This window comes from Phyllostomus discolor, chromosome 5 (genome assembly GCF_004126475.2).
Source record: "Phyllostomus discolor isolate MPI-MPIP mPhyDis1 chromosome 5, mPhyDis1.pri.v3, whole genome shotgun sequence".
NCBI classification, from domain to species: domain Eukaryota; kingdom Metazoa; phylum Chordata; class Mammalia; order Chiroptera; family Phyllostomidae; genus Phyllostomus; species Phyllostomus discolor.
The window spans coordinates 36,963,292-36,990,316 of NC_040907.2; the positions used below are offsets into that span (position 1 = coordinate 36,963,292).

General features: G+C 34.5%; 1 protein-coding gene across 8 annotated transcripts in view; it reads right to left on the bottom strand.

Moving 5' to 3' along the window:
• Nucleotides 1–27,025, bottom strand: part of TUT4 (terminal uridylyl transferase 4) — a 105,013-nt gene that overhangs the window by 33,421 nt on the left and 44,567 nt on the right. For all 8 annotated transcript variants that reach the window (XM_036026078.1, XM_036026077.1, XM_036026082.1 and 5 more), the window contains exons 5-14: nucleotides 20,868–21,045; nucleotides 18,995–19,083; nucleotides 16,437–16,488; nucleotides 13,777–13,846; nucleotides 11,490–11,616; nucleotides 8,911–9,030; nucleotides 8,544–8,756; nucleotides 6,147–6,321; nucleotides 3,592–4,292; nucleotides 1,194–1,344 (exon numbers count right to left, since the gene is read on the bottom strand). In XM_036026078.1, coding sequence (XP_035881971.1) covers nucleotides 1,194–1,344; nucleotides 3,592–4,292; nucleotides 6,147–6,321; nucleotides 8,544–8,756; nucleotides 8,911–9,030; nucleotides 11,490–11,616; nucleotides 13,777–13,846; nucleotides 16,437–16,488; nucleotides 18,995–19,083; nucleotides 20,868–21,045 — 1,876 coding nt within the window. The remainder of the gene's footprint in view (nucleotides 1–1,193; nucleotides 1,345–3,591; nucleotides 4,293–6,146; nucleotides 6,322–8,543; nucleotides 8,757–8,910; nucleotides 9,031–11,489; nucleotides 11,617–13,776; nucleotides 13,847–16,436; nucleotides 16,489–18,994; nucleotides 19,084–20,867; nucleotides 21,046–27,025) is intronic.

Here is a 27,025-nt window from a genome sequence, read left to right on the forward strand (position 1 = left end):
TTTCATTATTATTTGTTAACTTCTAAGAATATTAAAATCATAAATATTACTAGGGAAGGAAGGGGCAGAAGAACAGCAAAAAATAATTTTTATAAATCTATATACATTTCACATAATTTTATGAAATATCTACAAAATGTATTTACTTCTACATATTATTTAATATTTTCTTCAGACACTCCACTCTCCCCCATATAACATGCTTGTTTTACCCTCCTGGTAGACTCATACTTATATTGTTACACTAGACACCTAATCCATTCAAATCTAACAGCTGCCACAAATGCCTGGTCAAAATGCACATCTTCCATATAAGGTGCCCAATCAGTCTTCAAAGACCTTTCCCTAACTAAATTTCCTTAGTTCTCCAAACTGCTTGCCAGTTTAGTTTGCAGTGTTCTTGTAGTTTTCTAGTCGTTTCATTTATATTCATCTTATTATTCTAAATAAGACCATGTACATATGTAAGTCTTTCCCCAAAGTATCTTTATAGCCTTATCTCCCTCTTGTTTTTCTTACACCTTACCAAATCTAAGGCAATTATTCTCCCAAATTCTCCATTTGCCTTTATGCATAATCATCTATGCCTGAAAATGCAGTTCAAGGTCCAACTCAAATGCCACATCATTAATTACAATTCCTCTGATATATCCCAGTTAAAACTGTATTTGCACTGCCTTTTGTTTAGTATTACTATAGCATGTAACACATTCTGCTTCCCATTATGTCAATGTTCAGACATGTCTTGTATCTCCATCTAGAGCAGCACTGTGTAAAAACACTGCAATGATAAAAATATTCTTTTCTAGACTGTCCAATACAATAGCTACTAGAATACATGCAGCTATTCAGTACTTGAGATGTGGCTAGTATAACTGAGCAATTTAACTGTTCATTTCCATTCATTTTAATTAATTTAAATTTAAATAGTCAGTGGCTATCACATTAGACAGCACAAATCCCAAGTCTAAGCTCCTTAAAAGTAACACATACAGATTCTGTAGTCCCCTTGCCATTTACCACAGTGCCCTGCACTCAGTAGGCATTTAGTGAATACCTATAGCTGGATCTCTCAACTATTCAAAAACGTCTACCAAAGCAAATATAAGCAAACTATTTTTAAATAAGAAAAAAAGATATTCAAAATCTAAGAAAGAAACTAGTCTCAGTAGTTCTAATAATACAAGACTTACCAAAACATCTTTTACATACTAAATCAAGTATTTCCCGAAATCTACTTGTCATTGGTGGCAGAGGTTTTAGATCAATTTTCCTGAAATCCTCCGGGCAATCATTTTTTGAATGGCCATCCTTTTTGCAGATGCTGCATACTATTGTTGGTGGCTATACAAAGACAAAAATAATATAAGCTAATAAACTATTGAGGGACTTGATCATTACTTAAAAAGCAGATCCAAAAAGAATTATTTTATGTAGCTCAGGTCTGATAACCTGTTCTTTCAGGAGGTTGGGGAGAATGGGGGGAGCATGTTAACAAAACGCATTGTTAAATGTAAGAAATATGTTTTTAAGCCAACCACTTTAACTCTCTTCCCCATTAAAATGGTATTATCAAGGACTAGCTTTGCCTGAAGACGTAAAATAAACTAACAAGAGATGAAAAAGGTATGGATTAATTCAAACAGTTTGATCAGCCTCTAAATCAAATACATGAATTACAATTTAACCTACTAAGATCCTTAACAAACTAAATTACAATCATACGTCACACTTAACAATGGGGGATATTTTCTGAGAAATGTATCATCAGGTAATTCTGTAATTTTGCAAGCATCATAGAGCACACTTACACAAACTTAAATGGTAAAGTCTACTATACACAAGGTTGTAAGGTATAGCCTACTGTGCCTAGGGTACAAGCCTGTACAGTACGTTATTGTAATGAATAATGTAGGTAATGGTAACTTATTGTCATTTGTATATCTAATCATAGAAAGAGTAGAGTGAAACAGTAAAAGTGTGGTATAAAAATGTGTGTCTCTGTGTGTGTGCATTTGGAGGGCAAGAAGAGGGCTGTAGATTGAGGTACCACTGGAGGGAGAATGGACATCAGAAGGAAGGGATGGGGGGAAGGAAGAGAAAGGGAGAAGAGAGCAGAGATTGAAAGAGACTGAGAAAGCTTGAGATGAGAAATTATAAAATTGAGAGAGAGAGGGAGGAGGTGGAGAGAAGAATCGGACTGGAAGGAAAGAAATTAAGAGAATGAATGTGAGTCTGTGCAGGAAAGTGTATGCGTGCACATGCACATGTGCTCCCATGAGTACACCACCTGTGTGTGTGCAGAGGCTGGGGCAGGCAGCTCTGGGCTCCCTCTTCCCCAGCTCTAGCTCCCTCTCCAACTCTAGCCCCAACAGTGGCCTGGCACACAGCTAGTAGACAGCAATTTGAGAGCCTCCTCTAAGCCACCCAGCACTGGTAGTAAATTCAACACTGTAGTCAAGTCCAACCTTTTCTTTCCACATTGAAAATGACCTTTTTGTTTATCATCCATTATAATCTTATGGGATCATTATTGTATCATCTATTATAATCTTACGGGATCATCAATGTAGTCCATTGTTGACTAAAAATCATTATGCAATACATGATTGTATAAAAAGTTTCAAGAGGCTACTTTCATTTCACGCTAAACATTTTCTACCTTCAGAACCAATCAATCAAAAAACCCATGCTTGCCTAGTTGGTTCCATTTATCACATTAGCATGGTACTTGAGGAAACAAACTGTAAAGCTGAATTCTAAAAATAAATTAGATCCATACAAGGAACAACTCTTATGCAATATCCACAAACTTAACCTCAAAATCTGTATCATCACTTGGTTTACACATGATCTATATAATCAGCATCCTGGGTGCTGATAATATTTTAATTATGTCTACTGCACTTAAAACAATATGACTTAGCTACAACACTTTTTATTAACAAAGTAGGTATTGCTTATTTTCTGTTCATCAGGGTATTTTATTTTCTATAATTTATCAAATTAAAGTTCAGAGTCTGCCACTTTAAAAGTAGGTAAATTAAGACTCCTGTAATTTATAAGGAACATATCAAAATTCAAAGAGAAGCTCAATGCCAGAGAAAAAGAATCTGGCTTCTTCATATTTTTGGATCATCCAACTATCTTTAGTTAAGTTTATATTTCCCCCACCCTCCCAAAAGAAACCTCTTTAAATTAGAATACTATTATAGTTTATAGATCTTATATTCCCATTTGTGAGGGAAAACTAATCACTGGGTACTTAAAAAAAGGCAAAATTTAAAATATATGATACCTTTGCCAAATTGATTTTCATAAAATATCTAATGAATCCTTTCATATATAAGAAAGTGAAGCAAATCAACTAGTAATAGAGTGCTGAAACTTTCTGATGTTTTACATATATTCTTTAAAGGCCACTATTAACAATAATGCAGCAAAATTAAAATACATACCAAAATATCATTCCAAAACAATTGTCTATATCATCATAGAAGCTATTTTTACATTCCTGAATCTAAAAACTATAAAAACAAGGCCATACAACAACCATAACATCTTACAGATTGTTTGCAAACTGTATCCTACCTTGCCAGACGTTAAAATAAACTTATCAAACACATAATGTAATTCTTGGGTGGGGTGGTTATCATCATCATTAAGGTCAGAAACATCTTCTCTGGCTTTGCAGTTGCAAGAGGTAGCAGATGTGTCGGTGCACACAATCTGATGTGACTTCTCTGTTTCTAAATGGGACCTGCAGTCTGTACCAACAGATTCATTTAGGTCAGAGAATTTATTATCAATGCAATTACACTGGCTGAGCTCCTTGTTTATACAAGTTTCAGAAGGCGCTAAATCATCTTGTTTCTTAATTGATTTTGGCTCTGATTCACTGCCTTCAATGGCAGAAAGAGATGAAGATTCCTGTCCATGTTCAGCCAAAACTAGTTCATTTACCAACAAACTGTCATCTTCAGTAATACATCTCTGTGATGTACATTTCATTTCATTATGTTTTTCAGGTTGACCTCTTTCTGCATTTACTTTTTCTGTGCTTTCCCCAAGCTGAATGCAACAATTAGATGTCATATTGTCAGACTTCATTGGTTTCTTATTGCTTATTTTCCCCTTCTCTTTTTTCATGGAATCCGCTGTCGATTTCTCTGCACCCTTCCTCTGAGGACAGGCAAAGTATCGATAAGCTGCCCTGAATCTTTCCACAACATATTCATAAACAAGCTGGCTGTTTAAACTCCGTGCAACATTCCTCTTGACTGAAAATGGATCTAATAAAAAAGAAAATGGTCAGTAGCTAAGTATCTACTAACAAACAGTATTTCTAAGCTTATACAAATAAATCTGAACTGCTAGATTATGAGCAGAGTACATTTTCCCAAAGTTTCTGAGTTCCTGCAAACTGAGTAGGGGAAATACAGTAGCAACACCTGTCATAAAATAAAAAACCTTTTAGAAAAGAAATAAAAGAATAATAATAAGGTAATTAATGAGAGAACTGTTGAGAAACCCAACTCAGTAATTACCAAGTTTCAATGATGAAACTGCTGGAAACAGCTATGCCAATATGCCTCCCTACAGTGTCGTTGAATGAAATTTTTCAAGCTCTTGGGACCCATTACTAATTTTCATTGTTATAGTATTCTTTAGTTACATATTCTTTAGAATTTAAATAAACAAAATATAAACTAAACTCTCAAAGCTTCAAGTTAAAAAAACACTGATTTTAAGATTTAACTTTAATGAAATCAGAAAATTAAAGTGAGACAGGAGAAACAGAAAAGTAGAAACAGACCTAAGAACGTAAAAATTAAACCAAAATTTAAATTTTGGTCCAATCTAAAATGGTGGCTATGTTGAAAAGGCTTACACCAACTCATACTTCTGAAAACATTCATTGCTTCTAGAGAGAAAGGAAGGGAAAGAGAGATACATCAACGTAAGAGAGAAACATCAATCAGTTGCCTCCAATACATACCCACACCAGGGATCAAACCTGCAATCTAGATACGTGTCCTGACTGGGAATGAAACCTGCAACCTTTCGGGTACAGGACAATGCTCCAACCGAACCTCACTGGCCAGGGTAATTTTCGGATTTTATAAGCCTTAAATACAAATATGCCAAGGAAAAAAGGACAGTACCATCCAAAAAATACACATTTTTTTCCACTGCTGAAGATCATTAAGTAAAAGAATTAACAGGCCAGGATTGTCATGGTTGAAGCATCTGTTACTTTTCGCTTTTATCTAAATACAGGCTTTAGAAAGCTTTTTCCTGGCCTCTTTCCCCCTTCCAGAAGAAAAAGAAAAAGAAAGAAGAGAAATTATGATGACTGAAGGTTTCAGAGCACATTTATTTACTACATGTAAGAGAGCATAAGATGTGAGGACATGCTTGAGTGTACAAGAATATTTGCGGGTTCAAGTCACACTAGAGAAGGCCAGAAGAGACTTGAAGGAATATATAATCTAAACAAATTAAAATAGACAGAAATTCAATTTCCAACCTCTAAAATATAGGTAAAATATTGTGGAATTTATATTTTTCATTAAGAATTTAGAAGCCATTCTACTATTTTCTGTACCCTTAAAGATCTTAATGTTCTTGGGATTTGATGTGAAGCCTGATCAGTCAGCATTAGCTGTTCTTCTTTTCTTTAGCTTAGTCACATTTTAATAGATGAGGTCATGAGAAGACAATAAAAACTGGACTTTAAAATTATACTTGAGAAATTTTATGACACAATTTTCTCCAAAAATATCTTGTAGTAGTCACATAATTGTTCTATTTTTCTATATATTTGAAAATTTTCATAATTAAAAATTAAAATTAAAACATATAAACAAGCTAATAACCCTAACCAACAGAATATTTATAGATTGGCAACATTTAAATGAGTATTAATCCTGAACAATGATTAAGATAAAAAAAAAAGAGAAAAAAATAAATGAGTATTAATCCTATCAACTATAATGGGCTTGATAAAGAATTTATCTAATATACAATTACGAGCTAGAGCATATACACTGTTACAAAGCCAAGGGATAAAATTTGTAACACTGCATCAGAAACAGAGGATGAGTAGCATACAAAAATTATTCTCCAAATGAAATATACCTTACCTTCAATGGCAATTCGCCTTTTAGGCCAGTTTTTGTTTTCTCGTGTTAAAATATCTTTTATCCGTACACATATGACATATTCCTCCAAAGCAAAATCCAGTGTGTAAAATTTTAGCAGCTCTAACCATAACTGTCCCACGGATACCTGATTTGGTGCTTCCAATGTTAAAGGAGACTGGAAAAAAAAAACTTTTCATTTAGGCTTCACAAAACTAAAGAACTATTTACTTTTCGGTTCTAAAAAACCTTAGAGATCACTTCTTCAAAAACTGGGCATAAAGAAGCAACTTGCCAAAAGCAGTTTGAGGCATTGCTGTAAACAGAGTCCCAGTTTACTGACTTCTAGAATTTTGTGTTCTTTCCACTAGAATAGTGATTCTCAACCTTCGCTGCACATTAGAATCATAGTGGAAGTACTAACATACACTAATACCTGAGTTGCACAGCACTCCCACATCCCATACCCATCCCAAGATTCTGATTTAATTGACGGGGCTATGAACTGGAATTGGGATTTTTAAAGATCCCTAAGCGATGCCCATGTGCAGTCAAGGTTGCAAATCACAGCATAACAATCACTACAGCTTTTCACAGCAGTAATTACTTTTAAAATTTAAGTAAATGCCCAGGGCTTGCAAAAGCTAATTCCTTCATTTGCCAAATACTTATTTAGAACCTACTATATCCCTGGCATTGTGTTAGGAATATAAAAAAATGAGAGCTCACACTTATACATAATGCTCACCATGCATCATTTACTCTTTTAAATGCTGTGCATGTAATTACTAATTCTAACAACTTTATAAAGTTGGGCAAAAATTTTATATGGCAAAAATTTGACCCAGGACCACCTACTTGGCTACTGGGTTGACGTTGCTAGTCATTATAACATACTGCCACTCAAATAAGGTGAGTGGACTACTTCATGGACTATTAGGAGAAGAGACAATTTAGCAATTACAGGAAAGGCTGCATGCTAAAATGGGCTTTTAATTTGGGGTTGTAACAGAAGAGGTAATACCTGATCCTAAAGGAATTAGCTAAAGACTGACTAAAAGTGACCACTAAGTAGCATAAAGGCATGAAGCATTTATGCACTCATTCAATTCTACAAATATTCACTGAATATCTACTGATGTGCCAGGCACGAGTCCCAGTTCACTGACTTCCACAGGTCCGTGGAAGAAAACCCAAAGATCCTTGCCTTAGTGGAGCTCACTTTCCAGGGGAAGAACACAATAAACAACAATCTTAATAAGTAAATTCCACAGTAACAGAAGAAAAATGCTATGAATATTAAAAAAAAAAAAGCTTAGTAAAGGGCACGGGTATATGGGAGCAGGAGGTTTCAATGTTAAACAGAGTGGTTAGGGTAAGACTTGTTGAAAAGGTGTATTTGAAGAAAAAAGAAGTGTGTTTTAGTAATAGGAAACACAGCATACACACTAGAGAAGGAGTGTGACCAGCTTTAAAAAGAAAACCAGCAAACCTAGTATGGTAAAGAGAGGGGAAGAAAAGAAGAGGAAAACAAAAAACTAGTCAGTAAGATCTCCTTGGCTTCTAGTCTAAATTAAATGAGGAACAACTGAAGCCTTTTGAGTGTGGCGAGGGGGATGGGCATGACTTGACTTAAGTTTTGGAAGAGCCATTCTGATCGCTATCTAGAGAACAGATTTTAAGGGGCAAGAGTAGATGCAGGGAAACTTACAACAGTATGGTAGCAATCCAGACCACAGATGATGGTAGCTAGGGCCAGGATGGTTAACAGTAGAGGTGGTAAGAGGTGATCAAATTCTGGATATTTTAAAATAGAGGTGACAGAATTGCCTGACATATTTCATATGGGGTATAACAGAGAGAAGTAATGGATGACTCCAATGTTTTTTACTATAAGTACCTCGAAAGATATAGTGCCATCAACTGAGATGCTTCTGGAGGATGCAATCTATGGATATTCAACTGTGGTTCTCTAGCACTCAAAATAGTGAGTGGGATATAAAAGGTCCTTAATAAATCAACGCTAAATGAATAAATAAGCAAGCCACCCCCTAAAGGACCACAGGGCCCTTATTTCTCCACCGATCTGACAACCTAAGTCTCATATGCTAAAGTCTGGTTACAGACCAACTCCTGAAGGAAATTTTCTTTGTCTAAATGAAAGATATCCAAAGAATAACTTTGACATGATTCAAACAAAAGAAGCCTCCTAAAATGAGCTGTGAATTCTTTAGGAATCTTGACACTGAAAAACTAAACCAGATCAACTCTTCACTTTATAGATGAAGAAAATGGAGGCCAAAAGGCTTACTCAAAGTCAGTGAACCTACTACTAAAATAGTTTCAATCAAAGATATCAAAAATTGTATAGACAGAAAAGCAAACAAAAAAAGAGCTTACTTTGCCATGTTTTTCCTTCATGGCATTACTTTGGTTGTCTGTTTCTGTCTTCTTGGTTTCATCTTTTAGTTGCTCTGCCTTAGCTTTGTTTTCCTCAGCAACTGACGTTTTCTCAGTCGCACTACTTGGATTATATTCCCACTTCACAAACTTGTCTTCTACTATGCCCTTCAGCTGAAAGTCATCCATTCTTTTTGGGTCAAAGCCTTCAACCTATATAAAAAGGCATTCCAAATTGGTAGTAAAAAAACAAATTATTTTAAAAGACGGAAAAACAGACAAACCAGAATGCCCACTTAAATTGTTTAAACAGAGTATTCTGCAAGAGCAAACTATATATGTACACATGTCACAAACTCATGCTTACCCAACTTCCAAGTAAACAAGGAAGTAAAGGGGATTTTCTTTGTTGTAGAAAAAACATCACCATTAATGCAAAACAGTAAGAAGGAATTCCACCATCAGTCTGGGAGTCAATGTAGCACAACTGCAAAATGACAAGGAAAAAGTATTACCATTTATTTTAAAGATGTTTATTTATTTTTAGAGAGAGGGGAAGGGAGGGAGAAAGAGTGGGAGAGAAACACTGATGTATGAAACATTGACTGGCTGCCTCCTCGCACACACCCCAACCAGGGACTGGGCCCACAACCCAGGCAAACGTCCTGACCAGGAATGGAACTGGCAACCTTTCACTTTGCAGGATGACACTCAACCAACTGAGCCACACTGGTCAGGGCTCACCCTTTCCTTTAGCTTTCTTTAATTTTCTCTGTTCCCCTCTCAACAAAAGTAGCTTTATTCCTACCATAATCATTGTAAAAAGTGTAAGTATATAACTACATAAATATACATAAAATACAAGGGATGACCTGAAATCTCACCAACCTAAAATAATTGCTGACATGTTGGTAACTATTTTTCCATTCATTTTTTATTCCCTATAAAGACACATGTACATTTTAGTTAAATAGAATATCATACAACGTGCTTTTACTGTGGACACCTTTTAAAAATATTACTTTCTTATCTTGCTTCTACTTCTTTTTTTTAATATTTTATTTATTTATTTTTAGAGAGGGAAGGGAGGGAGAAAGAGAGAGAGAGAGAAACATCAATGTACGGTTGCTGGGGGCTGTGGCCTGCAACCCAGGCATGTGCCCTGGTTAGGAACCAAACCTGTGATGCTTTGGTTCGCAGCCCGCGCTCAATCCACTGAGCTACGCCAGCCAGGGCTGCTGCTTCTTAAAAATCCTCTATGTAGCCCATGCCTTCTTCTATACTCACATTATTATATATAAACATATATTTTTTTACTTTTTATATAAATTCAGGAATGATTGTTGCTTTACCAAAATTTTTACTATACATATCCCTGTGTATTAGTCTTCTCCATTAACAAAAGCACTGAGAAAAGTCCCTTTAAGTCAATTAGTACAACTATAACACATTCGTTTACATGGTTATAGTCTATGATCTGCCTGGTTACTCAATAGTTCCCCCATCCAAGGACATTCACATTTTGTTCTGTTTTTTCTACTTTAAACAGTGCTGTAATACTTATCCTTATACATATTTTCTAAGTACTGGTACTTATAAGCTAAATTCCCAGGAATGTATTTACTGGACTAAAAAATATGTGATGTATTTCAATTCCAACATTGTTAGATTGCAACAACTGTCGACGGGATGAGTGACATGTCTGTTTACTAGCCATTTGAATTTGCTCTTTTCTGAATAGCTTATTAAATCTTATGGCAGTTTTTCTATTTTTATACATTACATATCAATTCATATGTGTTCTTCTTCATCATACCCTTTAGCTCTGGTACATGCATTTGAAAAAATAGTATTTTTCCCAATATGCTTTTCTTTTGACATTATTTATGATACCCTTTACCACATAAAATGCAGTTAAATATGCTTATCTTACACAGCTTCTAGGTTTCCTGTCATGGTAAAAACAGGTTTCCCCAACCCATGGGTCATATATATATGGTCATATATATATTCTTTTGTCTTAAATTTTCATCTAAAATTTTGATTTTTTCATTAAAGTGGAATTTAGTTTTGCATTTAGTGTGCTAAGGGTCCAACATTTTCTTCAAGAAAGAAACAGTTGTGATGGCACCATTTATTAATTATACCACTGTTTTATCACGGAAATAAACCTTTCTCTCTTTTTTAAAGATTTTATTTTTTAGAAGGGAGGGGAGGGGAGGGAGGAACAGAGGGAAAGAAATATTGATATGTGAGAGAAACATCAACAGGTTTCCTCTCACACGCTCCCACCAGGGACCTGGTCCGCAACCCAGGCATGTGCCCTGACTGGGAATCAAACCAGCTACCCCTCAGTTCAACTCACTGAAACACATCAGCCAAGGCTCTTTTATTTTTTCATACATTAAAATCTCATCTACACTAGGGGTCAATTTTGCGGCTTCCTATTCTATTTCACAGATCTATTTGTCTATTCCTATACCAATGGTCTACACTTAAATAAATCAGTTTTATAGTGGTAAAGCAGGTCCCCCATTACTAGTCTTCTCATTCTGAGGTCTTTTGACTATTCTCAAACATTTCTTCTTCTTCCATACTAATTTTAAGATTATTTTATCAACTTTTAAAAAACTCTTGGTAATTCCAGTTAAAATTACTATACATTTGAAAATTAATTTAGAGATTTTATATTTTAAGGATACCATCTCCCTCTCTAAGAACTTGGCATCTTTTCATTTTCCAAAAATTCAGGAGTTGTCATCAATTACTCACTTCCCCTCAACTCTCATATCCAATACCTCTGCCAGTCCTGCCTCCAAAACTTATCCCAAATCTACTTTGCTTCAAATCCACTCTAACCTTACTACAGTTATCCATAAATATTTTGTTCTCACATACTATGATTTATGTTACTGGTTAGGTACTTTTTTCTTCTGTTTCACTCACCTTAGCCCAATAGCGAAAGGCTAACACCAAGGGAATAAAGACAGGTTCCGTTTTGCCAAGAGCAGCAAGCAAATCAGTAGTGAGGCATGCCATATCATTTCCTGCACTCACTCTACAAAGTAAATCACTGTGAATGAAAAAAAAAAAACAAACCACTGTACTAATACTTTAAAAAATGAGACTACTTCAAATCCTATAGCTATCCTTTCCAGTCACCATATTTTAACATGTAAGAAGCCAAAATAAAAACAAATGTTTTAATAAACTTAAGAGCCAACTAAAAACTATGTATCGGTTCCATCACTAGCATTCCATGTAAATTAAAGATGTTTTAAATGTTCATTTGTACTTCACAAATAAATTTCTACTTCATTTAGTATTTCAGTTTATAAGAAATTATTTTCAAAAGCATTATAATTCACCAAAATTTGATTTACGAGAAAAGACAATGATGTTGTCAATGTCAAGTAGTACAGCATGGCTTCCTAATACATTCTTTTTGCTTTGTACATGATAAAAACAACAAATGAAATTCTGGACTAGCTGGACTTCTTGACTCTAATTTTTTCCTAAGTTTCCATGATAATTGATATGCTATTTTTAGATAAGAGAGTAGAAACAATTTACCCTATACCCACAAGTAATGCTTATATGTAAGTCAAAATGGAGCTACCTTAAATGATATAACATAATTATAGTAGAGATATTTTAGTGACAGAGAAGAATGTGCTATATTTTGCAATGTATAACACACACTTTTGTACCCAAGTTTTGTTTTGAAGATTGTGTTTATTTATTTTTAAAGAGAAGGGAATGGAAGGGAAAGGAGAGGGAAAAGAACACCAGTGTGTGTGGTTGCCTCTCGCACGCCCCCTACCTGGCCCACAACCCAGGTATGTGCCCTGACTAGGAATCAAACCAGTGACATTCTAGTTCGCTGGCTGGCATTCAATCCACTGAGCCACACCAGCCAGGGTTGCCCAAATTTTTGAGGGAAAAATAAGGATATGCAATATACACAGATAGTGTGTGAAATACCTTATATCTATCCTTGTATTTTGTAATTATTTGTTACATAAAATCTCTTGTACCTCCCTGGCTGGTGTGGCTCAATGGATTGAGTGCTGGCCTGTGAACCAAAAGGTCGCTTGTTCGATTGCCAGTCAGAGCACATGTCTGGGTTGCAGGCCAGGTCACAGTATGGACCTGGTTGTCTCACATGGGAGAGACAACCAATCACTGTATCTCTCACACATTAATGTTTTTCTCCCTCCTTCTCTTTCTCCTTTCCTCTCCCTTTCTTTAAAAATAAAGATCTTTTTAAAAAACTTTAAAAAAATTTCTTGTACCACAGTATGTTAAAAAATGCTAAAATTCCTTTATAATACAAAAACAAGTATCTAAATATAAATGAATAAAAAATTGAATTAGAAAGTTAAAATGAAAGATTTTTCCCCTGAAAGTTTGGGCCAAAAACATAGGTACACATTAAACACGAGAGCACACTATACATGGCAAAATACATATCTGCGGCTGCCATACAGAGGCAATTAAGACACAATGTGATGAAAAAAAAAAACACTAGTAGTCAAAATACCTCCATTCCAATTCTGATTATCCTCTAAATGATATAAATTTGGACAAATCACTTATTGTCCTCCAGGTCTCAATTTTCTAATTTAGAAAAAAGGGAAGTTGAACTAGACCTCCCATAGCTGCTTCTAGTTTTTAATAAGAAAATATAGTAATCTTAAAATATAAGATATAGAGATTAAAGAACACTTTATTATTTCTGTAATATTTTCAGGCCTCCCACATTCATCTAAAATAAAATTATTTTAGTTTCCTTTCTCCAAGGAAGCTTATACTTTGCTCTCTTAATACTATAGACATCTGACTAGGAAAGCAAGATTAGTCTTCAATGACTCATTCAATTTCAGTGAAAACCTCGAGTCTGATAGACTGTGAGCTCCTTGAAAAGAGAGGCTATTTCTCATTTATGTTTGTATCCCTACAGAAAAGCATTACCTAACATAAAATAAATGTTCAACACAGTTGGGTGAATAGAGTTCTCCCTCATGGTGTTTTATTTTTAACTGTCTTGTTCTGTTTGTTTTTCACATGCTTTTAGTAAGGTTGCTACTTTTAATAAGTAGACACTCGCTTGGTCATATTAATCCAAGGAGAAACCTAAAACAAAATTTTCTCTCTTAGAGATGTTCACTGCATATTTGGATGTTGTCGTTATTTTTAAAAATACTTGTATTTCTTCTTCACTGTTACTAACCTTTTCCGATCTTTGCACACCACAACAGGAACTTTAGCGTGAAAATCAGATTCCACATCTATATATAACACTAAGAAATAAAATAAAACAAGTAAGCTAATGTCAACATCTCTAAAATGTTTACTGTATAGTAAAAATTAAGGAATAGTTTCCTTCTAAGTATCACTCTCATTGCTTCTGTGGGGCTACCCACTCTTCCTGTTATGAGCATCAACCCAACAGAATCTCTTACCTCGCACAGACCCAAATACTGTCTGAAAATTATAATCATCTTAAGAGGAAAAGTTTTAACATCTCTAAAAGTTTGAATATATCTAAGTAAGTATATAAACTAGTCAAAGTTGTTAAACCGGTTTTTCATAGATATAGCAAACAGAAGGCATTACTTACTTCAAGGGCTATTTCTACAAAAGATGTGAAATAACCTACAATGCTGTGAAAACTTAGTTCTTCCAAATATCCATGCAGATAAAAGGCTTACTCTGCTGGCTCCATTCCCCATAAACATATGAAGAGTCTGCCCAATTAGAGCTCTTAAGGAAGGACTAATAAGGTGAAACACACTTCCACTCTTAAGTCCATCTCTATATCTCCAAGGTAGGCCCCATGCCATAAATGTACAATCTGAATACAAATAGATGCATTAACATTATTTCTTTTTGAAGTTCAAAGAAAATATCTTAGTAGTACTTGTTGGAATTACTAATTTATTTTAAAAAAAGTGCTGAAGGCCTATATGTCAGGAGTTGAATTATGCTTAATATATTGTGAATAAGACACAACTCAGAGCAAGGGTTTGAAAAACAAACATATAAACAAATCCTATAGGTGACAAGACAGAGGTCTTAAAAGAGTACAGTGAAGGCATAAAAGAAGAAACAATCAATTTTATAATCAGACTGCATTTTGTATACCTGTTAGTTATGTGACTTTAAAGGTAATCTATTCATGTACTTTACGGAAAAAACATATTTAAAATATTTTTGCTAGGTTGATACTTTCCAGTGAGTCTGAAGAGGTAAAAGCTCTTATCAGTAATATGATTTAGAGACAAATATTTACTAAGAAATAAAATATTAAAATCCCTTTACAACAGTGACTTTCAACATTTTTCATCTCATGGCACACATAAACTAATTACTAAAATTCTGTGCACACCAAAAAATATATTAACTTTTTGCCAATCTGACAAAAAAACAAGTATAATTTTGATGGATTTACCAAAAAAAAGTAATAGTAATTACCTACCCTTTTTGCTCCCAAGTGACTTTTTAAAAAATCAGGTGCCTATGCTTCTATATAAGGATCTGTAGTACCAAGAATTAACCAATCACATGCAACATGACTGATAAAATGCAATTCTATTATATGACCTATATTTATGGTTCAAAACAGGGCACTCACACCAGGGTGTTGTTGTTGTGTTGGCTGTTTTCATCTTTAATTATGACAATCTAAAAGAAAAGAGGTCAGCGCTCTAATAGTCAGGTACTGCATATTTTAAAAATTCTTGTGGCACACTGGTTCAAAATCGCTTTACGAGATAAATGGGCCCCTAAAAATGACTTCCCAGAAAGTGGCCAACAAGAAACTGATAATGGAGATCTAAGGGGGCAGACAGAAAGAGAAAGGCAGTTTAGAACTGATATTAGAGCCAATAGAGTGAGGCTAATAAGGTCAATAAGCTATCCCTTCCAAGTCAAACTGCAAGCATTTTTGCCAGTTTCTTTAAATTAAAATCTAAAATGACAAAAGTAATAATAAAGATCGTAGCAGCAGAAATTTACTAAGTTGCTATATACTAGGCACTTTTCTAAACTATTTTCTAACCCATTTCACCCATACAACTTTCTCATAAAAAAGACAGTATGTTATTGCCATTTTACAGATGAGAAAACGGAAGCATGAACATTAAATAACACATCAAAAACATACAATGAGCAAGCAGCAGAACTAAAATTTGAGCTTAGAAAGTCTGGCTCCAGATCTTTAACTCTTAAGCATTTACTTCCTAACAAAAAAAGCAGTAAATAAAACCCAAGAAAATAATATTATAGATTGTATTACATAACCTGAGGCCCGGTTTGAGACACCTGTAATTTAAAAATTTTTTATTTTTAAAGTATTTTGACCTACGTGAATGTCCTTTTTACATAAAAGAAAAATCCAGACATATGAGGCACACAGGAAAACTTACTATTTGGTTGGTATGATATAAATGATTAAATTAGGTTGATGCTATTTTAGGTGGGGAAAACCCATATCTACTCAATGAAGTCACACATTTCCTCCCAAGTCTTTCCTTAAGTCTTCCTTCATCAATGACTTTCCAAAGACTATCGGTTTTCTGTCTTCTTTTACACAAGAAATGCTCATAATATTCAAAGCTAACATTTTTAAAATTACCCAAAAGGCAGTCGATTTTACATTTTAAATATTCACTTTAAATACACTTTTGATTTTACTTACAAGTAAATTTTCTAGTACACACATTAAACAAATACCTAAATATGTATATGTGTATGTCCACATATAATCTGATGACTCAAATAAGCTAGGAGTTTTAGTTTAAATTGGTTGGCCATATATATAAACAACATGATGCATGTACCTTTAAAGAGAATTTTCTTTAGAAAGACAAATTTAAAAAAGAAACTCACCACTTTTTTTTAAAATCCCAAGCACTTGTATCAGAAGATCTGGATGATTCATCTAAAAAAGTTTCAAATTAAATCAGTACAGTCATTTCAAAGTTCAAGTTGCAGAACTTTAGAAAGAATTCAACTTCATTAAACACTTAAATAAAATCATACTCTTCTTCAAAATAACAGAAACAGAACAATGTTTTATTTTTATGGTAACACATCTTGTTCATAGAAGTAGAATTTAATAAATCATGTACTGCCATGATTCCAGCAACACCCCTTGAAATAATGAATTCTTAGGTGAGGAAAGATTGTGCATTTTACAGCAAAACAAATGGAAAAAAATTAGTTTACCAAAAAACTGTTAAAGAGAAGTTGTTGAGATAAATTTAAAGGATACTGATAATTGGCAGCATGATCAAAAGGCTTAGATTAAAATACTACTTTAAATGACAAACTTGTCAAATGTTTAGTATGTACTATGCTGCTATTTAAAAGTATTTAGTAGTCATATATTAATTTTAAATAAATAATTGTATCAGACTATAAATTAAACATCAAATTTCCACCAAAATCAAACCTCCTTTTGCATAAATTTATTCAAAAAATTAAAAACATGTAAAACATCAATTGATTATTTTATGTTTGATACATCAATAGATAAGCAATGTTAGAGGTACTAAATAACATTTGTACTTTTGCTAACGGTACTAGATGCTACATATTAAAAGTAACCATAATGTACCAGGCACTATACAAAAATATCTGGTATATATAATCTTATTTAATATAAAAGTTACTATCCCTGTTTTGGAAATTAGGAAACTGAGGCTCAGAAAGATTAAGTAACTCGATCAGTGCAGCCAAGATATAAACACTGATGTATAATTTCAAAGGTTTTTTCCACTTTCTGATTTACCTCCATAAGCAGTAACTATTCAACATGCTCAAATATAATCACTGGTCCTTTGTTTATACATAAAGGATCAATTTATTGAAATGACTAGTTAGAAAATAATAGTAAGCACAAGTCCAGAAACTACGTTTATACATATTTTGATATGGTTATGGTACTTCTAACCCCAAACTGAAATTGTGTGGCACCCTGGCTGGGTTGCTCAGCTGGTTGGAGCATCATCCAATACAGCAAAAGGCTGTGGGTTCAATCCGCAGTTGGGGCACATACAGGAAGCAACCGATCAATGTTTGTCTCTCACATCGGTGTTTTTCTCTCCCCACCCACCACCCTAAAATCAATAAACATATCCTCAAGTGAGGATAAACAATAAAAATTTAAAAAATTTTAACTGAAATTTTGTAATGCTTTTTCAATTAAATTTGGAAAATAAGGTTATGAGTCACATTCAAATTAAAATGCATACTATATAATACATAAAAGAAATACATTTTCATTTTTGATAGTATAGACACTGAAAAAATGCCACATTTCCAGTCTCAATCAAGTCAAAAGTTGAGGGACAGGGAACACATTAACTTTGAAATCCCCTTAGACTTGTAAGTTGTAAACTGGGGCAATAGGTTGAAATCGGTGTAGAACTCCTGGATAGGGTGAAACAGAGGGTAGGTCATCACTTGCTGGGGAAGAGGCAGGGCTCTGGGCTAAGGAAGAGAGAACAGGTGCTGCGTAGGAAGCACGAAAGTCTGAAGAAGAGGCTTGGGGACTTGATGTATCAAGGGCTGGAGCAAAGGCAGAGGAAGGTGTGGATTTCTGCAATCAAAGAGATTTGGGATTTGGTGTTCAAAAAATGGCACTATTGGAGAGTTTAGAAATGGCATCATGCACTTAGGAAAGATGGTCTCCTTCATACTGGGGAGTCCATTACCCCAGGCTGTAGGATAGGCAGCACCACAGCATGCTGAGCAAGAAGCAGGACACTTTGTGTTAGGACAGTGTAAGGTAGGGATTCAGTGTAAGGACAGGTTAGAGGCTGTGGCTGGAAAAAGGGGTGAATTTTGTCCTAGCATTCATCCTTTCTTTACTGCTATTTCTCATGTTTAAACTTCTCAGGTTTCTTGCTGATGTGTATAACAGATTCCTCACTGCTGAAAGGCTATCTACAGTCTCACTGGATATGCTGAGATATTCCTGCTCCCATGCGAGGGCAAGGGCCACCAGACAGGCAAAGATGAAGACCTTTATAGCTATCAAGTCTGGTCTCAATGTGGCTTCTCCTGTAAATCCTTGATTATAAGATTTCTGTTCAGCTAGTCTTCAGTTGGTTATTCAGGATGACTGTTCTATATTTTAGTTGTAATTCCAGTTTGATTTTGAGAGGAGGTGAGTTAACTTCTACCTACTCTGCTGCCATCTTTAATCTTCCTGGGTTTTTCTTTTTGAAAGACTGCCTTTCTCTGCTTCCTTCATTTTCTGTCCCTTATTCCACCTACGTCTGACACTTAAGAGTAGTTTCCCAAAGCACTGTTTAATCATGATGTAACTTCTATAAGGCATATTTTATAGTTCCCTTCACCTCCTCTAAAAAGATAATCAATAAAAAATATTAAGTTCTAGTTAAGAACCACATAATTAAAGTTCTTTTCTAATTACTTACCTTGGGAGGAAATTTTATATCTATATTAACATCACTACTTTTCAGAGCAAACTTAGTCAGAGATGAGCCATACAACCTAAGTGAACACTCTGGAAAATAAGGAAAAATATCAAAGCATGAAATACCATTTAAATATGGGAACTTTAAAAAACAGTGATAGAAAAACTGAATAAATCTCAATTTATGTCTTCTAATACCACAATTATAGAGGAATGATATCTTTTCTAACTGATCTACAAAATAAAAATGGTTCTCAGTTATGGTATTCAGAAACAAAGAAGAGAAATTACTCATAAAAGTGTTTAAACAAAATTTTAGTATTAGTTCATTTAGGAATGACTATAAGTATGCTGAACATTTAATACATTACCAGAAAAGAACGTACAACCTAGCTATAGCTGCTGTCACTAACTGCATTTATTTTTAGATATTTATATTTATGTAAGAGATAGCACTTTAAATAGGAAAGGAATCACAGACATTCAATGACAATGCTCCTTAAAAATACAAAGTAGAGCCAAGTCAATTAATACTACAAACCTAAAATCAAAAAAGCTTTGTGGCTTTCAAGAGTTCACATAGTAAATTAATAAAAACAATAACATACTACCTAAAACATACTTTCTTAGGCTATCAAATGTCATTTCTAAAAATTGTAATAAGACAACTTTTAAAAGGATCTCATCAGAAGGCAAATTAATCATCAAAAGAAATTACAGAATTAATCATCAGGCAAATTTTGTTTTTCAGAAAGTGCAAGTTCATACTCAAGTTATAGATATAGAGGTATACTTTTCAAGTTCACAAAATGTCTGAAAATCATCCAAGTCATGAAAATCATAAAAATTTCATTTCTACTCTTATAAGAGTATAACTCTTATACATAACTCTATGTATAACTTAAATTAGCATTCAATGTATTTTAGATAGACATTACAGAAATCATAAAAATAAATAAAAATGTTCTCCATTTTTAAATTTTAATTTTATATTCTTATACATCTTCCAACAGCTCTTTATGAAATATAATTTACTGAAATCCTTTTGGTGGTAAGCAATAAATTTTATTTAATTTACATTTACTTAAATTCAATACCGATGCAAAAAAAGTAAGAGCTAAAATAGTAAGAGCTAAGCAAATGATTTATACATAAATGTCTATAATAAACCTGGCCCAACTTCCCCTCACACCAAACATGTAAGGTTTTTGTAAAAAAAACAAGAGTCAAAAAAAAAAATGAAAGTGCTAACTTTATCTCTAATGTCCCTTCCTAATTTTTCCCCACCATCAGGCAATAGAAATTTTATTTAGTAACTGGTTGTAATGGATATACTGAAAATAATATACATAAAATACCCATTTATGAGAGTCAATGATACTGAAAAAGTAATGTAAAATATAATGGTCAACTACTAAGAAATTGTCCTGCTTCTGGATTTAAAAACTCTTTTTATAAGCCCTGGCTGGTATAGCTCAATGGATTGAGCATGGGCTGCAAACCAAAGCATCCCAGGTTCGATTCCCAGTCAAGGCACATGCCTGGTTTGCAGGCCACGGCCCCCAGCAACTGCATATTGATGTTTCTCTCTCTCTCTCCCTTTCTCCCTCCCTTCCCTCTCTAAAAATAAATAAATAAAATCTTAAAAAAAAACAAACCCTTTTTATTACAGAAAGTATGCTGGGCCAAATTTCTCCATTTTGCTTTTGTGCAATATCTCCCCCCTCAAAAAGTCATTTATAAACAATTGAATTCATCTACTTTTAAGATAGAGGTGGGGGGGAGGAAAACATTAAGTAATTTACCCTAAGTTCAAGAGGAATAAGAGGAAGAATTGTGTGATTTTTAAAATTAGATATAAAATATATTTGTACCTGGTAAAAATGTTGTTATAACCTTTGACATTTCCGCCACAATTTCCTGACGGACCGTGAGGTCATCATCTGTTATTCCTTGTTCTTTTGCTAATTCAGTAACTGCAACACTTAATGCTGCCAAGTGGGCAGGAGAAGGAGGTGGCAGAGAACGAAGTTCACTTTCTTCCTGTTTTTCCTGTCAATGTAACATTTAACAGTAACAATGTGAAAAGAAAAAAGATTTCTATTTTAATGTCCTTATATTTACGGAAAAACAAAAACAAATATATTCAACTTCTATGTGCCAGACTTAAGGACCAAAGGATATGGAAGTGAACAAGAGAGACAAAGATCCCTGCCTTTGTGAAGCCGATTTGGAAGAACGACAGGTACTGTGAAGGAGGTTGCTATTAACCAGTAATAAATGAAACTGGTTCTACTTTACTGTCTGCATAAATTTTTAAATGCTGCATCAAAGCCAAGATACCGTTAACGTTTAGCTGATAATTTTGTTGCAGCAAAGACAGACTGAGATGCAGGAGAAGGTCTTAAATTGTCTCTCATCAGCATATACAGTATCAGATTAAATGGTCATAGGAAAACACCCTAGACCAGGGGTATCCAACCCGTTGCCCAGGATGGCTATGAATGCAGCACAACACAAAATCATAAACTTACTTAAAACATCACTTAGTTTTATTACTAAATTTTATACTAAGTTTTATTACTTAGATATGTATATTTTATATATTAGTGATCACAAACTTGGGACCTGCTCAACAATTTTAAGATTAACAAAAGGGCTGCTGCATAATTAGGGTTATTGTCTGAGGACATATTTGCTTATCTGTGGTGGTGGGTATCATGAAAATTATGCATGGACCTTTTTTATGCTCATCAGTTTTCATCAGTGTTTGTGTATTTAATGTGCGGCCCAAGACAACTCTTCTCCCAGTGTGTGGCCCAGTCACCAAAAGGTTGGACACCCCTGTCCTAGACACTATTATTACTTTAATTACTATTACAATGATTTCTCTCTATTTTATCCAACACTAGGCAAAATGTTTTTAAAAAAGACAAAGGAAAAAAACTGTATTCTGCTAAAAGCCTGAAAGACATTTTAAACCCAAGAGCTAAAGAAGAACTATATTTACATATATACAATGACTTTTTAAAATTAATTTACTATTATAGTTTAAAAAATACATGCTAACTACAAAAACATAAGAAAATACAAAACAGAAACATCTCCCACAAGCTCATGTTCTACTATTTCCCCTATTTTTTTAACATAACTGAGACCATATCACTTCTTTTATTTATTACTATAACAAAGGCATTTTTATTACCCCATTTCACTGAAGAAACAATCTTATATTTTGATATATGGAGCTCCCAACAGATCTAATAACCAAAAGTAGTTTGTTCTCTCCCTGCTCCCCCCAATATAGTGAAATACTTTGATCTATTCCTAATTTTATTCATTGTTACCATATTCAGTCTTAATATAAGTAAAGTTTACCAAAGGCACAGACTAATCAAACATAGGAGGTAAGACAATTTCATTTTATAAGTTTCTGTGACAGTTTCTGCAACCTTAATTATAATCTAAGTTTTAGATAAACATCTAAATTTGCAGAACTGGTGGGCTGGGATGGGACTAAAAGGCATAAAACTGTACTTGAACAACAATTAAAATTAAAAATTAAATTAAAAATTAAACAAAAATTTAAATAAATAAGCAAGCAAGCAAGCAAGCAAGCAAGCAGAACTGGCCCTGGCTGGTGTAACTCGGGTAGATTGAGTGCAGGCCTGCAAACCAAACAAAGGGTTGTTTGTTCGACTCCCAGTCAAGGCACATGCCTGGGTTGCAGGCTAGGTCCCCAACAGGGGACATGCAAGAGGCAACCACACATTGATATTTCTCTCCCTCTCTTTCTCCCTCCTGCCCCCCTCTCTAAAAATAAAATCTTTTAAAAAAAATTTGCAGAACTGTTGGGTTTTTTTTTTAGGATTCATCTAAGGTGTTAATAGCAACATACTTAATAAAAAAGATACAAAATTAACATACAACAAAATCATCTTTACATATAGCGAATACTTTGAATTAGTGTTAGATTTGTCATAGTAATAACAAGATAAAAAACAATCAGTGAACAAACTCCTCTACCTATGCTATTAATAAGTCTATCCTACTTTGTTTAGAATACTGTTCCATCAAACATTCTCACTGATATACTCTTAACATTGATTAATCTCATATCCTCCTATATCCTCATATATCCTATATATCCTCATATATCCTATCATAAATACAATCAATGAAGTCCCTGCCCTTATGTAACTTACATTCTAGTTAGAAGAAACAGACAACAGATAAATAAATGCATAAATACTATCATGTCAGGTAGTATTATGAAGAAAAATAAAACAGGATAAGAGGCTACACACTAGTAGGAAAGGTTTTTAAAAATTTTTTTAAGAACAGAGTGGACAAAGAAGGCCACTCTGAACAAACAATGTTTAAGTAGAGACCAGAAAGAAGTGAAAAAGACAGACAATTTCTGGGGGAAGAGCATTTCAGAGAACAGCAAGTGCAAAGTTGTAGAGACAAGACGATGCATAATGTTATTTGAAGAGATCAATGTGTCTAGAGCTGAGTAACAAAGGGCGGGGGGGTGACTGAGCAAGACAATGAGGTTGAACAGTAAACCAGAAGCCAAATATTGCACCCCTTACAAAACCTGGTAAAAAGGCTTGTAATTTTACTCTAAGTTGGGAAGTCACTGAACAGCTATGAGCAGGAAATCACATGAGGTGACATTTTAAAAGAGCAGCTCTAATTTCTGAATAAAGAACAAACTGTGGGGGCAGGAAGAGGTATAAACTGGAAATAGTCCAGGTGAGAGATGGTGGTAATTTAGACTAAAGCAGAAAGTATAGAGGTATGTGGAAAATGATAAATTTGGAATACATAATCTTTTGACGGTAAATTCTATAAAATTTTTTAATGGTTTGAATGTGGAGGTGGGGGTGGACAGGAAGCTCAGAAAAGGAATAATGGCCTCTGCCAGCACTTTTGTCTGGCAGAAAGCTGCCCCTCTGGCTCTGGCCCTGATACCAGGTAATTCAGTTCTTCCCAGTATGTCCCTGGTGCCTTTGGAGCTGTTGCCCCAGCACTGGAGCTCAGAGAAAGTGAGTTTGAGTTAAGTCTAAGCACAGGCCTTTCAAGAGACTGCCTGGGCTCCAGAAGCCCTGAGTCTCACTCAGCTATAATCTCCACTGGTTTTTACAGCCAGAGGTTATAGGGACTTCTCTTCCTGGCACTGGAACCCTGGAGCCCAGGGGCCTGGTGTGGGCTGAGATCCCCAGCTCTTCAGTTCCTCCTGACTTCATCTGCCACTTGTGGGTGCAGAACCAGTCCATTCTAAGTCTTCACCCCTCCTATCAGTCTTGATGTGATTTCTTTTTTTCTCTCCAGTTTTAGGACTTCATTCAGGCAGGTCTGAATGATGACTATTCTGTAGTTTAGTTGTAATTTTGATGTGGTTGTGGAAGGAAGCTGGTACCCCATTTACCTACGCTGCCATCCTGACTGGAAATAGTTTTTAACTTTTTACAAACTACCAAAATGCTTTCAAAAGTGGATATACTACCAAGTAATCCAGTAATTACACTTCTAGATATTTATCTGAAGACAATGATTAATAGAACCTCCTCAAAATTATAAACTTCTGATCACTGAAACATACTGTTTAAGAATGACAATATTAGCCAAGACCAGAAGAAAATATTTGCAAATCCCATGTAAGAAAATGAAAACACCTAGCTAGTGTAGCTGAATGGATTGAGTGCTGCCAGCCTGCAAACCAAAGGGTGACAAGTTCGATTCCCAGTATGGGGCACATGCATGGGTTGCAGGCCTGGTTCCCAGTACAGAGCGTGTGAGAAACAAACACATTAATGTTTCTCTCCCTCTCTTTCTCCTTCCCTTTCCCTCTCTAATAATAAATAAATAAAATCTTAAAAAGAAAATGAAAACACTAACTCAAGAAGATATCTTTACCTCTTTATTCACTGCAGCATTATTTACAACAGCCAAGACATGAAAACAACCTAAGTGTCCATCAGTGGATGAATGGATAAAGACAATGTGATATTTATACACAATCATGAGCCACTTAACAACAGAGATATGTTCTGAGAAGTGCCTCAGTAGGTGATTTCATTGTTGTGTGAACATTATAGAGGTATTTACATAAACCTAGCCCACTACACACTTAAGCTATATGGTATAGCCTATTGTTCCTAGACTACAAGTTGGCATAGAATGTTATTATAAAAAATGAGATTAAATTAGGCACAAGAGAAAATGATACAATTAAGAGGCACAGTGTGGCCAGTGTGGTTCAGGTGATTGGAGCACTGTCAATAAACCTTCAAAGGTGGCTGATTCGATACACAGTCAGGGCACACACCTAGGTTGTAGGTTCAGCCCCAGTCAGGGCATGTGCAAGAGGCAACCAATTAGTGTTTCTCTCTCTCATCAATGTTTCTCTCCTTTTCCCTCTCTCTAAAATCAATAAGCATGTTCTCACATGGGGATTAAAAAAGAAGCACAGTAAACATGAAATATATGAGGCTGTTGCTGGCATGACACGGCATAATGTTTTACAGTGGGCTTTTTTAATAAATAGAAAGAGTCCACTCTAAAATAAAAATCAATAGTTTAATAAATACATAAAAAGTAAGTCTTTTATCATCATTATTAAGTATTGTGTACTATATATAATTACATGTGCTATATTTTTATATAACATCCGGTACAGGTTTCTTTATACCAGCATCACCACAAACATGTAAGTAATGTGTTTCATCACATCGTTATGCAGCCCGTGACTGTACAGTGGGTCATTCAGTCATAAAAAAAGGAAATCCTGCCATTTGCCAACAACACAGACAGACTGAGGGTTTTATGCTAAGTGAAATAGGTCAGACAGAGATAAATACCAAATGATCCCACTTATATGTGGAATCTAAAACAAACAAAACTGAACTCAGATACAGAAAACAAACTTGTGATTGCCAGAAGTAGGGGACTGAGTGAAGACATAGGGAGAAATGGGTAAAATTAATCAAAAGATACAAAGAAACTTTCAGTTACAAAGTAAGTCCTGAGCATACAATGTACAGCATGGTGACTATACTTAATATTGTATTATACGAATACATGTGAAGGTTGCTAATAGTAAATCTTAAAAGTTCTCTTCTAAAGAAGAAACACTTGTAACTATGTATGGTGCTAGATGTTAATGTTAACCAGACTTATTGTGGTGACTGTTTCACAAAATATACACATATTGAATCATTATGTTGTTCACCTGAAACTAATATAATGTCTGTCTATTATGCTTCAATTTAAAAATAACATTAAAATAAATCTTTAAAAAGTGGATATAATATTTTACATCTCCACCAGTACTGCTGAGGCTTGGTATTCCTTCTCATCCTTGGTACAGCCAGTCTTTTTAATTTTCACTGTTCTAAGTGTAGTGATTTCCCTATTAACAAATAATGTTAAACATCTTTTGATGTGTCTGACACATGCATGTCTTTATTAAAGTACCTCAAATTTTTGCCCATATTTTTTTAATCCTCACCCTTATGGGAGGACATGCTTACTGATTTTTAGGAGAGAAAGGGAGAAAAACATTGATGATTCTCTCTCACATCAATGTCACATCTGAGAAATTTTGCCTAACTCAGGTCATAAGAGATTTTCTCCTGTTTTCTTCTGGAAATTTTGTACTTTTTGGCTTTACATTTCGGTCTGTGATTCATTTTTAGTTTTCTTCTTTTTTATATAGTATAAGGTACAGAACAGAGTTCTTTCTTTGCATATCTAATCAGTATCTTTGTATATCTAATAAATATCTAATTAGTCTAGAACCATAAGTTTAAAAGACTATTCTTTCTTCACTGAATTGCTTTTGAATCAGTTGTTCATACATGAACCTACTTCCAGACTCATTATTGTGCTCCACCGATCTATTTGTCTACTTGATGTCAATTACAACACTGTCTTGGTTATTGTAGCTTTGTAAGACTGGCAATCAGGTGGTATTAGTCCTCCAACTTTGCTTTTTCCAAAGCTGTTTTGGATCTTTTGGGGCCTC